We start from the raw sequence: 15,409 nt of genomic DNA, 5'->3' as shown, positions 1-15,409 counted from the left end.
CCAGAGCTTAATGTAAAACCGAAAGCGATTCCGAGTTCAGGAATGAGATTTTGCTGCAAGTAGGAGAAAGACTGTGTGCAAGCTGAAGACAGGAAGTAGCATGTGGCTGCTCTCGCTTCTATATATACACACACATACACACATTTGATGCATCTGTTTTCATAGAGGGAGAGATGTTCTCAGTGTGAAAGATGCCAAGCAGGAAGCAAGACTGCTTTTCTCCAACCACTGCAGGTAAGGTGAGTGGGGGTAAAGCTGAGTGTGTGGGGGTTTACAAGAGGAAAATTACACGGCGCTACTGGAAACTGCTTCGAATGCAGAGGATTACCCAGTTTCAGAAAAGACCAAGTAAAAAGAGTCAAAAGTGTATAGCAAATTCAATTTTTTTATTTACAATCTCTGGAATAATTAATGAGAAAAGTGGTCTAAATACAAAAAGAAAAAAAAAAAAAAAGAGAAAATAACACCAAGGATAAGATGGTGGCTGATCTCCCTGAGCTTACAAAAACAACGTGGGGACCTGTAGGAAATGTGACATGACAAAGATGTTCTGTATACAGCCCTAATGCCACTCACATGAGAAAGATAGAAGAGATGCACATTAGTCATGCTTCCACAACAGTAACATCAAACTCTCCACAAAAAAGAAAAGGTATTTTCCTAAAACCTTGTTTTAACTGCAAACTTATGACTCCTGGAAAACAAGTCATTTGTAAATTACAGAGCCACACACAGACAAACACAGACAGAAACTTCCAAACACCTTCTGGTAAATAGTCATAACGGTGAATGAAGAGTACTGCTTCAGGTATTGCCAAATTTTGATGTGAATCAGAACCATATGACATCAAAAGTATGGCTGCTTTTAAAAAAGAGGAAGACTAGAAAATATGGTAAAGTCATCACATCACCAAGCATCTGTTTGGCTTACTAAGAACATGTATTTGCACATCCTTCATTGGCTCTGTACATTGATCTATCAAGTGCTCCCCTTCCCACAAAAAACTCCCCCATGAACATTTTTGCTTTGTCATCCAAGCTCTGCTTCTTGGAGGCCAATATGACGGATTTAATAGCATAACTCTGGTTTCAGTGCACATCAAGCCTGCAAAGCAAATCAGTTACACCTTTCATCTTACAATTTTCTTTCATTTACCAACAAATACGCTTACAAAAGTAAATCCTAGGCAAATCCTGTGCAGAATAAACAAACCAAGTAACTTTTTTTTTCTTTTCACAATACATCCACTTCTCAAAGACGACCGACATTCACATCAAGGACACAAATCTATAGACAGCAGTGGCAATAATAATCATAGCAATAATAATAATAATAAAAACAGTGCACTGTACAATAACTTCCCACAGGTACCACAATTGCTCTGCACACAGGTATAAAGACTCTGGGGTCATGATGCCGGCCATTTGGGAGTCAGAGCAGCAGGGTCACTTGTAGAGGAAGGGCTTCTTCATAAAGCACTAAGCTGCTGCTCTTGAGCAGGGCATCAGCTACGACTTGACACGTGTTAATGGACACGCTAGGAAGTAGGCGAGGGATGGAGACTTTATCCACCATTTTGGTGATGTTTCCACACAGAATGAAGGTATTCTGTGTGAGAAGTGAGTTTTTTTTTTCTTATTTTATTTTTTGTTTTAGTTTTGATGCATGTGTGCATTTGTCATGGGTAAAGGGATAGCATCACGAGACACTGGACGTGTCAGCTGAATGTGCTGGAGTGCTCCAGTGAAGTGTGACCAGTGTGTGAAAAATACTGTCCCTCAGAACCAAAGAGCAAAGTGAACATGGTGCTGAACCACCCAGCCTCTAGTGCTGGGAATTCTGTGCTGGCTGTCCATTTTGCATGCTGCAATCGTTTTGCTCCTCTTCATCCTCTTCTTCCTCCTCGCTGACAAGAAACTCCTCTGGAGGCCAGCGAAGCTCTCCGCTCTCCACTTCTCCTTCCGTCGGCTCAACCACGATGGACGGGAGGCGATCTTTAAGCTTACAGCAGCGGTCGAAATCTGAGGGGTCCGGAAATATCTGGGAAGAGAAGACATGGAGTATTAATCGTTTATCAAAGGGAGTTCGCATAGAGTTTACTCAAGTAAAACATCTGGTATTTAGAAATACGAGTCAGTTCTACTTCAGCTATAAGACCATTGCTTATGGTATTAAGAGATGGTCAGCATTTTCGATCAGCACCAATTGTCCTTTCATGGCAAAACTAGAAGCACTATGAGCAGCTGCAGAGGGCTAAATATCTGAGAGCTGACTAAACATCTGATGAGAACTGATTACAAATTTGTACCTGCTCTTGCCCATCCCACATTCCTTCAGGTAATGTAATCTTGCTATCCTCATACTTGAGCAATTTGTTTTTGCATGCAAGAATCAGTCAGTCAGTGCCATGCAACCTCAAAGTGAAAGGTCTCCACATTGGTAAATAGCCCAGAGTACATTTTGTGCAATACAGAATGTCTTCTTTTTATATCAAAGACAATGAAGGCTAAAAAGTAGAGATGGAGAAATTAGCTGACTGGAAACTCAAATCAGATTTTTGTTTAAACCAGTAAATGCACAATAATTAAGTCAGGTGGTGCAAATATTCTTCAGTGCTTAAGTGGTTACTGAAGGAAACCATTTTCAGTATGAATTGAACATTTGAAGACTAGAGCAGAAGAAGGCCAAATGGTACAAGAAGCCACTTAGAAATAATCTGAATTTGCAGTCAGAATGAACAGCCAACATGACTTGATGTTTTCTTTTCCAAAGGAAATCCCACATGAAAACTATAGATTTAGAAACCTACTTTAAACAGACAATAACAATTTTCATATATTCACCTTCATCTGGTATATGTGAAATGATTATGACTCCAGTAAATCGCATCTACCTGCAGACGGTCGCTCACAAGCACTCTTTTCATCAGAGGGTCATAATGAGTTATATTTAAAGAGTCGACTGGCCCAAAAAGGAACCAGAACCAAAACAATTCTAATTAGGTAGATTACAAGTGGAATAAAATTAAATCATGCAAGATTCTCGAGGGGAAGAAAATAGTGAAAGTTGGCAAAAAAAAAAATCTGATTGTTGCATCTCAACAGGTTAAAAACATTTTGTGAACTGAAGGTCTTTCTATCGTCTAAAGTTAGTAAGCTAAATTGAAAAGCTTGAAGCTGAAATGAAGTGCATAAGAATTGGTTTGACAGACTACATAATCCTCTGTTCAACCTCCAACTTTCTCAGGAACAGGAGAAATGGCGCTGGCGAGGGGACGGCCTGCCACTCCTGGTCCAAGAACAGCATTTTTTTTTTTCTTGTTTGGATAAAGTAGATTAATATTTTTAGACCTGCATACTTCACTCTAAGTCACAGGGGTTGAGTTTGAGAAAAGGGGTTAGAGGGGGTAGGGGTGGTGGTAATTTTTGCTGTCTGGGCACAGAGCCGAGTGGAAAGAAAGCATTCTGAGAGCCAGAGTGAGACAAGAGATAAAAAGATCCAGCTGTGTCTGACTCTTCCTGAATTCCTCAAGAAACTAGGAGCAAAAACAAATGGAAAGCTATAAATATGCTTTACAATTTAGCTCTACTCGGGTAATTTAAGGTTGCATGTTCTTATCAGCAGCACTTTAGGTTACCAAACAAGTTCACAGCAAGCTGTAATTATACATGGAATCCAGTCATGATGTGTAAATAAAGGGAATATCTGCTTTTTTTTGTCCTGCATCATCGATGCTTGATGTGCGTCAGCTGCAGAGTCGGGACAGTGACTTACTTGCTTACAAAAAAATTTACTCAAGATCATAGGAGCTTTGTTTGTCTAATTTTTACATTTTGTTCAAGGCCAGTGGTCCAGTAAAGCTCAGATGAGGAATGAATGAGGCAACATCAGAACAGTCAGAGACCTCACCACCTTCAGCACTGAAGAAGGAAAACTCCCCACCTGAGCATCAGCACCTTCACCTGTGGTTACTGTCACAGACAGTGACAGTATAGGGGTAAGAAGACCCCTATAAAAGCCACTAATGCCAACATGTGTGTGTTCTAACCATCCTTGAAGACATTAAGGAGAATCAGAGAGTTCACAGTCAAATGCTACAGTCTGTCCTGAAACAACGTGAAGGACCAGTCGCTGAGGCTTTACCTGAGGTTTTTCCCTCTCAGGACTGGTCTTGGAAGTCTTTATTCACAGCTACAAGTTTACTTTAGTATGTAGTTATGTCTTAGAAAATTATATGAGATTGACATGTGGCCTCATATTCATCTTGAAAAGTGAATAATATGAAGAAATTGGATATTTTCATGGTAAAAGAAAAGGTGGTCCCATTATTTTATAATTGTATATATTTTCAACTGTTTCACACCTGTTGCATGTGTTGCAAATGTGTATACCATGTGATCCACATGGGTTTGACATACGGTATCTTATGTATCAATGTACATCACATGTGATACACATATAAAACGTAATGCACGTGTGATATACATGGAATGCACCTGGGAATCACATGTGATTTTACCACTAAACATTGCAAAATCACACATATACATGTGCTTTTACATGTGATTCACATCATTCACACGTGAAAAGTTGCGTGAACCACATGTGTGGTTTTCATGTGGCACATGTGATTTTCATGGGATTTTGGGGGGATTTTTTTGGGGGGGGCATGCTGTGGTGGCGCAGGGGGTTAGCACGCCCCACATTTGGAGGCCTTAGACCCGCGGACGTCGTGGGTTTGACTCCCGGTCCCGATGACCTTTGCCACATGTCCTCCTTCAAAGATGGCGCCGGCTCAGCTGGCTGCCTGCAGACGCAGCTCCCATTGTGTGTGTGTTAATCTGTATATAAAAAATTCTTGCTGTAACTGCGAAATAATTTCCCTGCTGGGATGAATAAAGTACTTCTTCTTCTTCTTCTTAAGGGTTTGCCTTTGGTTGAGTTGGCCAACGCATAAAAGATCGTTTCTTTTCCAAGGGAAGGGGCTGAGGCATCTGAATCATGCTGCCGCCTTTTGAGAGGATAACTCCGGCGCAGATTTTCATCAAATTTAATTTCCTCTTGAAGGACCATGGGCGACATTCACTTTAATAAACTTGTGCAAGAGCATCTGGAATATCAAGCTCATGTCATTCAAGTCGTTGTCAGATTGAGGAAATGACTAGTGAAACCAACCCTGCTTTAAAGAGAGCTTCTCTAAGGAAAGCCTGAGACATCGGGCAAATGGCCGAGATGGTAAATTCACAGTGAAGAAGGCAGAGAAGAGGCAAACTGGTGTTCCTTTTCTGCTGGCTTCTTCTCCTTCTGTTCCTCTCAGACTAACAGCTGGGGTGTAAACTAAAGAGTCATAGGAAGCGAGGCTCTTCCTCTGGGTCAGTCTACATCCTTTCTGCATGCATCTTGAGCATGCAGCTGCTTACAGTTTTTAAATGTCTGAATCAACAGCTCTAAATGTTAAATTATTATGCGAGATCTCCTTAAAATGTCAGCCATCTTTCCAAAAATCTGGAACTTGTCACCAGCCACACACTTGCACTGAATATGACTTTACCACTACAATGTAACATTTGCATGACGTTTTCACTATTTAAAGCTTTATAAATAGTTTTGTTACTGATGCGCTGTACTTCCCACACCTTGCTTAAAACAAGTTTCAATAAGTGACTGTTTCATTCTTCTTTGTCTTTAAGATTTAAACATTTGAAACTAAGCAGCTTGGTGTTTAGTTTCAAAAATCAGTGATTGTTTTTAAAAATCAGAACAATCAAAAATCTGATTTTTATGAAGTCAATGAAAGCACCATGGCCAAGGGAAATTAGGTTGTGCCAACAAAATCACTCTTCCATGCAGAAGTTGCTACTGCAGCAAAGCAGCCATTTTTAAACATGATTATAGTATGTGAAAAATGAGTCCAGAAATAAAATGTAAGCTACTCATAAGAAAACCATTTACTTCAGATAAGTCAGCTGTTCTCTTTCACGCAGCAACAGAGAACCTGACTTCAGTAGCTGCATGTACTTTGCAATTGAGGGCATTGCAAAGTATGCCCTCAATTGCCCTCAATTGCATTGAGGGCAATTGAGGGCATACTTCAATTGCAAAGTAATTGGGGGCAATTACTTGCCCTCAATTAATTGCAAGTAATTGCAATTACTTGCATTTTTTGTATTAAAGTTGCATACAAAAATGTAACTTTCTTCCTTTGGTACAAAAGGTTGCATAGAACAACCTATGTAGGTACAAAGGTACCTATTGGGTACCCTATGTACGTATTGGGTACCTATGTATTGTACCTATTGGGTACCCTATGTATGTATTGGGTACCTATGTATTGTACCTATTGGGTACCTATGTATTGGGTACCATAGAAAGGTTGTTTTATGCAACCTTTGGGTACAAAAGTGAGCCGTTTTGCCACCTGAGGTCAAATAATACTTGCCTTAGGAATATTTCAAACTCGTAAAAGGTTGTAGTGAATTCAGCAGATAACAGAAGGCTAAACATTTGAGTAATACTCATACATATGCATGAAGACATTGTCATTTACATGAATTACTTCTAGACAAGATTGGCACAAGTAGCATTACAAGTTAAAGCCAGTTTGAAATGTCCACTAGTAATTTAAAACTTTACTAGGTTTAAATTAGTAAAGCTCAAATTTTACATTTTACTCAGATTGTGTGGTGCAGGGGTGACCAAAGTCGGTTCTGGAGGGCCGGAATCCTGCATGTTTTAGTTCTCTCCCTGGTTTAACGCACCTGGATCCAATGATGGCTCATTAGAAGGCCTAAGAAGAACATTTACATGCTGAAAAGGTTGTTACTACCAGGGAGAGAACTAAAACAGGCAGGATGCCTTCCCTCGAGGACTGACTTGGGCACCCCTGGTGTAGTGCTTGCTCTGCTCCTAATCCAAATAGTCACTGATCATGACTAGAGAAAAGAGGAATGTGTAACAGCTAAAATTAGCATTGGTCATTAGATGACCCCATTGAGCAGACAGCAAGACAAAGACACAGGTAGCAGCTTGTCAGGACCACCTGATGGCTGCTTCCATTATGAGTGGACCTCTGGCGTTTTTCCATTTTCTCTGCAGGATTCAGTTTGTCACTAATGTTAAGTCTGGTCCTGACCAAAACAAAAATTTTGTTTTGGTCAGGAGACCAAACAAAATTTTGGTCAAAATGTTACAAATGCCAACATTTGTAATAATGTTGGCATCAACTTCACATTTTGCAAACAAAATAAAGAAGATATTCCTAGTAGTGGGATTGTTACCAATCTGCCCTCTATTATGCCATTCTGTGTAAACGAATGCACATATTACAAATGATTAAAAAAAAACCACACATTTTATGAAGCTTTACACAAATTTTCTCTGATGATACATCACAATCAGTTGTTGCTTACTTGACATTTCTAATGTCAATCCAGCTTATGATAATGACTGGATGAATTCAAACAGAAATTTATTTCAACCTCACAACACATAGGAGAGGCATTTAGGGAGGAAGCGCCGTCTGGTTCGCATGTGCGAGTATTACCTGGAAGGAGAGTCTGTCCTTGCTTGGGCTGAGCCTCATATCCTCTATGGGGGTGTTGCTCAACATCACCTCAGTCATATCTGGGACGGGCACAAACACTGGGCTGCAGGGGCGAAAGATGAGATTTAGTGAGTCTTTACATGTGCAGAGGAAATGTAAAGACTCAGGAGTTATCAGACTGTCAACCAGACACATTAAAAGCTTTCAATGCTGAAGTTTCAATTTTGTTCTGAGTCATAAAAAAATTAATTAAAAAAAATTGGGCCTTCACAGAATGCCATGAAATAATTGGGCCCGAACCTTCAGTGCATTCACTTCCCTGTGTGTGCGTCTACAGTTTTGTTTATTCTCTGTGCAACTTGACCACAACACACCAAAACATCCAGCCCCTGATTGGCTGTTCTAATGCACTGCAAAGCTGCAGCGCTCGTCATGTCGTATGCAAAAGGTAGCCGTTTCTAAATACAGAAAGATGTGCTCTTGCTCTTGCGACTTGGAACAGTCATTGTGAGAGTGTGCTGGGGGCGTGCTGCGGTGTTTGAATTAGGAGGAACCTCATGCACTCAAGGCTTGGACAAACTTTCTATTTCAAAATAGGTTTTTTTTTCCCCTAAAACTCATGCCTAGAGCTTTCTAGTGTTTTATGATAAAAGTAGAAAAAAAATATACTTTAAGACCAGACCCTGCACAGACTTGAGCCCTGAGACAAGATGCTGAGTGGCCTTCTCACGGTCTCTATTTAAAGCCTGGTGGTCAGTCAGTGGCCACAGGGTTGTGGTTTGTGTGTCTAAGGCTTCTTGGGCCAAAGTAAATGGAACCTGACAAGATGCTTGCATGTATGAAATCATAATAATATTTCAGGGGACTTCTCTGATACAGGATGTGTGGGCTCCACTTGACCTAATTTTTACAATATCGAAACTGGTGAAGATAACATTTTAAAACCTAAAATATGTTTTGTGTAACATCTGAGCTTTATTCGCTTTACTTATGACTCAAAGTTGGAGATAAGTTTTGTAAAGTTTTCAATGAAAAAAAATAAACGAAGCTTCAGTAAAAAGAAAAAAACTTTTTCATACTGATGTTGATTAACAAGTTATGCCTAAGAAGTAAATTTCTGATGCATAATTTGGTACACATCAGAAAACAGTTGTTGCTGTGACTGACATCAGGCTTATACACACACCTATGGAAGCACGCCGTCTGTTACAATTTTTACAAAAGTTCATATTGAGCAGGAGTGGTACTTCCCAAACAGGAAGAGCATCAGGTAGAGCGTGAAAGTATGTGTGTTTATAGAAGCATACCATCTATATGCATGGTAAAATGTGAACAAACATTGAAAAATATTGCACACACCTCTAGAAGAATGACACCAATGCCAAAACTTTGTAGAGTCGTCTGTTAGGAATGCACTTCTACTACTTGTCTGACAACTGTTGAATGCAGGAAGACTTGATCTGTAGAAACATTAGCTTTTTTAAACTAGTAGATGTGGCAAGTGTCTTGCTCCTCAAGTGATAAACATGAAAGCGATGTATTTCTAGTTCCAGCCATAACTAGTGAGTGAAGATATTAGAGGATTTATGTTGTAGCTATATCATTTATGAGCAACCCCTTTAAAAGTCTTTTTGACATTGGCAATATGGCTCTTTGCCCAGGACACTTCTGTGTCACAGGCCACAGAAGTGCTAAGGACTGAAGGGGAGATGGATTCTAGATTCACCTGTCAGTTTCACTACAAATTGGCTATCTGTGCTTGTTTGCATACACAGATTAGTGTTGTACAAACCTTAAGTCCATTAGCAAATATAGCTCAATACTATGTGTGTGTAGGCTTGGCTTTAGTTGGTATATGATTCTAGATTTTTCATTAGCCAAATTAAAATCCCCATTACATCTTTTTTTAAAGAACTCAGCAGAATCAGTCTGTGTATAATTTAGTTAATTTTATGTATATAAATCTGTCAGTCGCCCATCAAGTTTATTTTCTTGAGTACAAATCAAACCTATATCCTGTGTTGCAGTCTATAATCAAGAGCACAAATTAACACACTGTCATCCAGATCAGGGTGAATCATGTGACATGATTCACTCAATTTCAGGAGATCAATAAACCCTGAAGCAAAGGCACGTTCAATTTTTCCATTTTTTTTTTACAACAGGTTGCAATGTGGCTGGGGAATGTTAAAAGCAAAATGCTTCCGACTGATTTTCTGCAAGTAATTGTTTCAGCACAGGCCAGATCAACAGACTGAAACAATAGGAGGATATCCAAAAATAAAAGACCACAGCTTTGTAGGCTTTTGAAGTTGAGGGGTGGGGGTGAATTGTAGATGTCTTTGAATTCAAATTGGTCCCCAAGTGGGGACATGCAAGGGAGGAGGACAAAGGGATGAACACTGACAGCAAGGACCTGAGGAGACAACGACGAGATTGGAAGGGAGGGAGAGAAGAGAAAGAAAGATAAACACTCTGGCCTTGCCAGTCATATTTCTGGTCTTGGATCGTATAAACATCCTGCTCAGCTAAGAATAACAGAACATCGGCCAATAAAACATAAAGGGGCACAATGAGGAGGAAGTGGGAGTGCACAAGCAACGAGTCGACCTGGGAAGAAACAAAATGCTGTTGTGTCGTTGCAAGCATCAAGAAACGAAGGACATGTCCCAAAGAGGAACACTAAATACGAGAACACATTAGGAGCCGTCAGAGTCCTCAGCAGGCAGTTAAATGCAGTTCTGCAACAAGCGACACCACATAGACACTGTTCTATATAGCATAGGACCACATTTGAATTCAAATTTAAAGATGCTTTATTGATCCCAAACGGAAATTAAATGTTGTCGTAACTCAATTCAAATTCTTTATTGTAGATAGTGATGGCAGCAGAGATCTCTTGTAGCGGTCTGTATCACGGCAAATTTGAAAAAGCCTCTGACAGATCCCACTATCCATTGGATCTGCTTAACAGGCTGGTGGGGTAGATAGCAGTAAGTCTTTGCATTTTGATTCAATCGATGCTGCCGACCTCCAAGTTCCACAGCACCCTAGGCCACTGACTACATGTTCAGTCTTGTGGTTGCATCCTATTGCAACCTGCAATAGGATGCAAAACAAAGTTAAACAGGAAAAAGTGGATATCCATTCAATGACTGTATTATTCTACATTTTGAGCCCTTTGTCCATAAAAACAGCTCTTGGCTGATAATGTTCTGAATTTTGTGATGTCACTGTAGCAAAATTGAGCCAAAATCCCCCAAAAAACAAAAAAAAACTTTCATTCTCCAGATCACCTAAAATTTTAAACATTTTTTCAAAGTTAGAAAAAACAAAAACATAAAGGAGCACAATGAGGAGGAAGTGGGCGACATGTTTCATTGTAATCCCATTCCCGAAACAACAACTCGACTGATCTTTAACAGACAGGTTCTCTTGCCCACAAAAGAAACATCAGGGTCTCTTGAAACAATTTCCCAGACTGTCTGTTCTGGTCATACTTTTAAAATACACTTCAAGTCCTAATCACAGTTTTCCTCTAACATCTTGAGTAAAACAAGACCAAGGCAGCTCGGTGGCACCTTGTTTGTTTGTAATGGAGCTTGTCACCCGAGCAGTCTCGGCACCAATCTCTCTACAAGTGAGGAATTTGAATCCTGCATCGCTGACATTGTTTCCTCCTCAGCCACCCGGTGGTTCTCGCTACTATGATCATAAATCTTGACTTGTGTGGCAGCATGGGCAAAGCTGCTGACATTCCAGGCCCGCTTTGTACTTTACACTGACAACGTTGCATTGCTTGGCAGGTACAGCTGGGAGAGACCCCCAACCCTTTTCCTCAACCCCCAAGTTTGCCACTTTAAAACAGAGTGGATTGGACATTCTTCACAAACGTGTTGCCTTGTGTCAGTCATAAATTTTGGGGTCAGAAAAAACTATTGAGAAAAAGCTTCCCGTCTAACCAGAAAAGTGATCAGGCCAGGCAACCAGAGCTCAATTAATTCACCCAAACATTCCAGGTATGCGACTCAGATTAAATGCTCCTGCTCTGGGGAAATGGAGCTTTCACAGAGATAAAATGACAAAAGAGAAGCATGTCCCAAGTGCAAGCAAGCAAAGACTGGAAAAAAAAAGTGTGGTTACAGTAAAGAGCTAGATTCTCGACTTCCTGATAGAGACAGGCAGAAGCCTACTGAGGTTTTAATGGTGCTTGCAAAATGATTTCAAAGCAACTTGCACATCCTCCTGACAAGGGGGGGGGATGTTCAAGAGCACAGAAATCAACTTTCTTGCAACAAAACACAATTAAAATGGTGTTGATGAACACTCACTGCCTCTAGGTTTCAATGCACCTGCAGCTACTTGAAGACAAAGGGCGAAACAGGAAAGGCAAAGTGAACTTTTGTGCACAAAATAGAACGAAATGGCAAAAGCTAAACCAATGTGACGTCTCTGAAAAGGCACATGTGGACGTGTTTAATCAAGCTGGTAAATAGTTTAAAAGTTAAGAGGGTGGTTGAGGCGTGTGTGTGTGTGTGTGGGGGGGGGGGTGTAATACTTTAATTTGTTTACACCTTGATCCGTGTTGCCCTGAAATTTTCCAAGTTCAGGGGCAACACCCCGCAGAAAATCTCAAAGGAAACAAGAGTGGGTGTATAGCAACAAAGGTGGCTGATTCAGAGGGAAATCACCAAACAAAGTCAACCTCAAGCACCTCTTTCGTCGTTTCCCTACAAACACCCGACCGGTGCAATGTTTCATATCCGAGTAGTTTCACTTATTCAAATACAAGAACTACAAAGTGGCATCAAAAAGCCCAGACAAGCGAGACAAACAGGTGCCATTAGAAGAGATGCGAGTACTTACCAGTATATCTGCGGTGCAAATACAGACATGAATTCACACCTGCTGTCAGTTCAGTCAAATCTGATTAATTCTCTCCAAACTATTTTTTACTTTTTTGAGTGCCTAAGCGGAAAATGACGCTCCGGCAAAAAAAAAAAAAAAAAAAGCGAAAGTAACGAGTGCAGCGAGTCGGACTGCCTGAACAACGAACACGGTTCCGCCAATTGATGCGTCTGATCGGAGAAACCAGCTGTGTTCAGTATTTATCCGAGAGGCGGTGCGTTCAGCCGGAGACACACCTCCCCTCCCCACAAGCCCCAAAATCCTCAATGGCAGCGCATTGAGGATTGCGCCAATCAGAGCGCTTGTAACCCCCCCTCCTTCCCCCCCGCATCCCCAGGTCCCCGCCCTCGGCCCTGATGACGTAAGCAGTGACACAGCCTGCTCATTGGGAATGGAAGGCAAGAAGCTGCAACGTGCAATTGATTTGTAGTCTCCAAGGCAACAAAATGGAAGTCTTACCTCCCCACCCCCTTTTGAACGACAAAACCACGCTGATTTGCCCGTTAGGTGATGCGTGACATTCATCCAAATGAGCAGGAGACGGATTCATTCACAAATATATTTCAAGGGCAAATCAATGTCTAGATTCAGCTGTTCAGTGTGCATGCAAAAGTCAAGCACAAACAAATCACAGGCTGCCTTTGCAATCTGTTAAATGTCGTCAAATCTTATGAAGGAATTTACTTTCCCCCTCCGTTGCTCAGACATACTCATGTTACGGTTGTGACCCAAAGAGCATTACTGACATACGCACTTTCAAAATTGCCCTTTCCTCTGCTCATTGCTGTACTTTTGGGCCAGGAAGGAAAGTGCTTTGCAGTTTTCAGAACAGACAGTGAAAAAAGTAGGGATGCCTCTACTGCCACCTTGTGTCTGAAAGCTATTGGCGACCCTGTTCCTCATGGCCCATTAGCTACAGCTTGCCCTCAGTCAATATACTTGGTATGTCAGTGGCTGTTTGCTATTTCTACTCGATAGCCAAAATTCAACATTAGTAGCTCAAAGCCACAACTTGTAGCCTATGCGTTTTGCTACTCTAGTTGATGACCAGGTCAAATATTTTGACTGCTGTGTTAAAGTTAGCACTATAAATATGACTGATTCAAATTCTGCCTACTACTGTAGCTTATTTGTCATCCTTAAATTTGCTAGTGCTTTAAAGCAAGTGTTTAGGTACCCTCAAATCACTGCTACAGAAGATTCAAGGATTTCCCAGTTATGCATTAAGAACCAAACCGACACTCCAGGTGTGTTTTTGAAGAGGGTATGACATCATAAGTTATCATCGACTTTTTTGAGTTATGAATCATAACATGTAAAACTCAAAAAGTCAATTTTACATAATACCTCCCCATTTTAAATCAGAGATATTCAATATTTACACAAGGTAGATAATCCAGTGACCTGATCAGCATGGCTCTGAAAAGCCACGTGGAAAACGTGGAAAACAGAGCACATCATCCGAGTTCCTAAGTACTCACACTGGGTACCTGCAGTTCAGAGAAGAGACTTTAAAATGCATCTCTTAGTTTATAAATCACTGAAGGGCTTAGCATCAAAATATATTAAAGATATATTGTCGTACGCACCTTCTAGGCCACTCTGGTCTTCTGGTTCTTGTCTGCAAGAACCAGAACCCCCCCCCCCCCCCCTTTTGGAGGAGGGGGGGGGGGGGGGGTTGCTCAACAATGGAAAACATTCCCAAAAAAACTACAAAACTGCTGAAACACTTAGTACCTTTAAATCGAGGCCAAAAACCCATTTGCTTAGAGTTGCCTTTGATTAATAGTAACCGGAACACATTACTGATTAATACATTTGATGTATGTTTGATGATGATTATTCTTGATGATCTTGATGGCATTTCACAAAATGCTGCTTCTTTCAACGTGCTTATTATGTAAAGCACTTTGAACTGCCTTGTTGCTGAGAAGTGCTATGCAATAAAACTTGACATGAATAATGAACTTATGACTTAACTTTTTAATTTGGCTTTTAGTTAACTTTTTGTAACTTAGGTTATTTATCGACTTCATCTTAATTGGTAGTTTGAATTCAAAGTTATTTGGGTTTTACATTATGTGTTTATTTTTGTTTCATTATTATGGTTAATGAATGTTTTTACTGGTTATTTGAAGCTAATGTAGATTTAATGTAATTATATTAAAGAGTCCCATTGTTAACACACCTCTGAGCATCTACACATGAGGAAAACCTGATCATTAAATCTTAACTGATATGCCATGATAGTGAAATTTCTTAATGAAAAACAATGAAACAAAATAAAGAGATTAAGATTATGCCAAAAGTCACAACAGACAGAGGTAAAAGTATTCAACTGGTCAAAGAAGAACACCACTGTAATTTTCATCAGAAATCTAACTTTCTGGGGAACCGAAAGCAAACATCACTCCTCAGCAGCATCCTAATAATTGTACAAAAAGTTATTTACTATTCTTTTTAGTATTCTTTAAGTCCATTTAGATTGACACTGACATGCACTCATACTACTGCCTTGATTCAATCAATGACATTTTCAAATCAGTTAACTTTAAACTTTTGCTGACGAAAACTCACCACAAGATGGCACTAGTGTCCAAGACGTCGAAGAACGAAAGCTGAGGAAAACATCACATACGCTGGAGATGACAGAAAACAAAGGAGTTTTGTCAACAACTGGTTCTTTTTTATTTAAAAAAAAAAAGAACCCCCTCCAAATAGCTTAATCTAATAAATCAGTATTTTTATTGAAAGCTTTCAGAACTATAAATTTTGCAACTACACAACAGCAACCCCTTACAACAAATGCAAGCCGGCATAAAATATATAAGCAAAAGAATATTTTGTGAATCACTTGCTTCTTCTACTCTCTAATTTGCATTACTTGTTATTTCAACCGTTAAATGTATCCTTTCTCAGTTTTTTTTCTCTCCATAGGAGAGGCTGTAGCACCTTCC

General features: G+C 40.2%; 1 protein-coding gene across 1 annotated transcript; it reads right to left on the bottom strand.

The window, feature by feature from the left end:
• Positions 1–381: 381 nt before the first annotated feature.
• Positions 382–12,632, bottom strand: lbh (limb bud and heart development). The gene is made up of 3 exons (XM_005798325.3): positions 12,411–12,632; positions 7,545–7,647; positions 382–2,041 (listed from the first exon to the last, which is right to left on the bottom strand). The coding sequence occupies exons 1-3, from the start codon at positions 12,437–12,439 to the stop codon at positions 1,826–1,828; spliced, it is 348 nt and encodes a 115-aa protein (XP_005798382.1). The 5' UTR covers positions 12,440–12,632; the 3' UTR covers positions 382–1,825.
• Between the last annotated feature and the right edge of the window lie 2,777 nt (positions 12,633–15,409).

Source organism: Xiphophorus maculatus, chromosome 19 (assembly GCF_002775205.1).
Source record: "Xiphophorus maculatus strain JP 163 A chromosome 19, X_maculatus-5.0-male, whole genome shotgun sequence".
Lineage (NCBI taxonomy): Eukaryota > Metazoa > Chordata > Actinopteri > Cyprinodontiformes > Poeciliidae > Xiphophorus > Xiphophorus maculatus.
The sequence above is the reverse complement of the archived record's forward strand: the minus strand, read 5'-3'. Positions and strand labels throughout refer to the sequence as shown.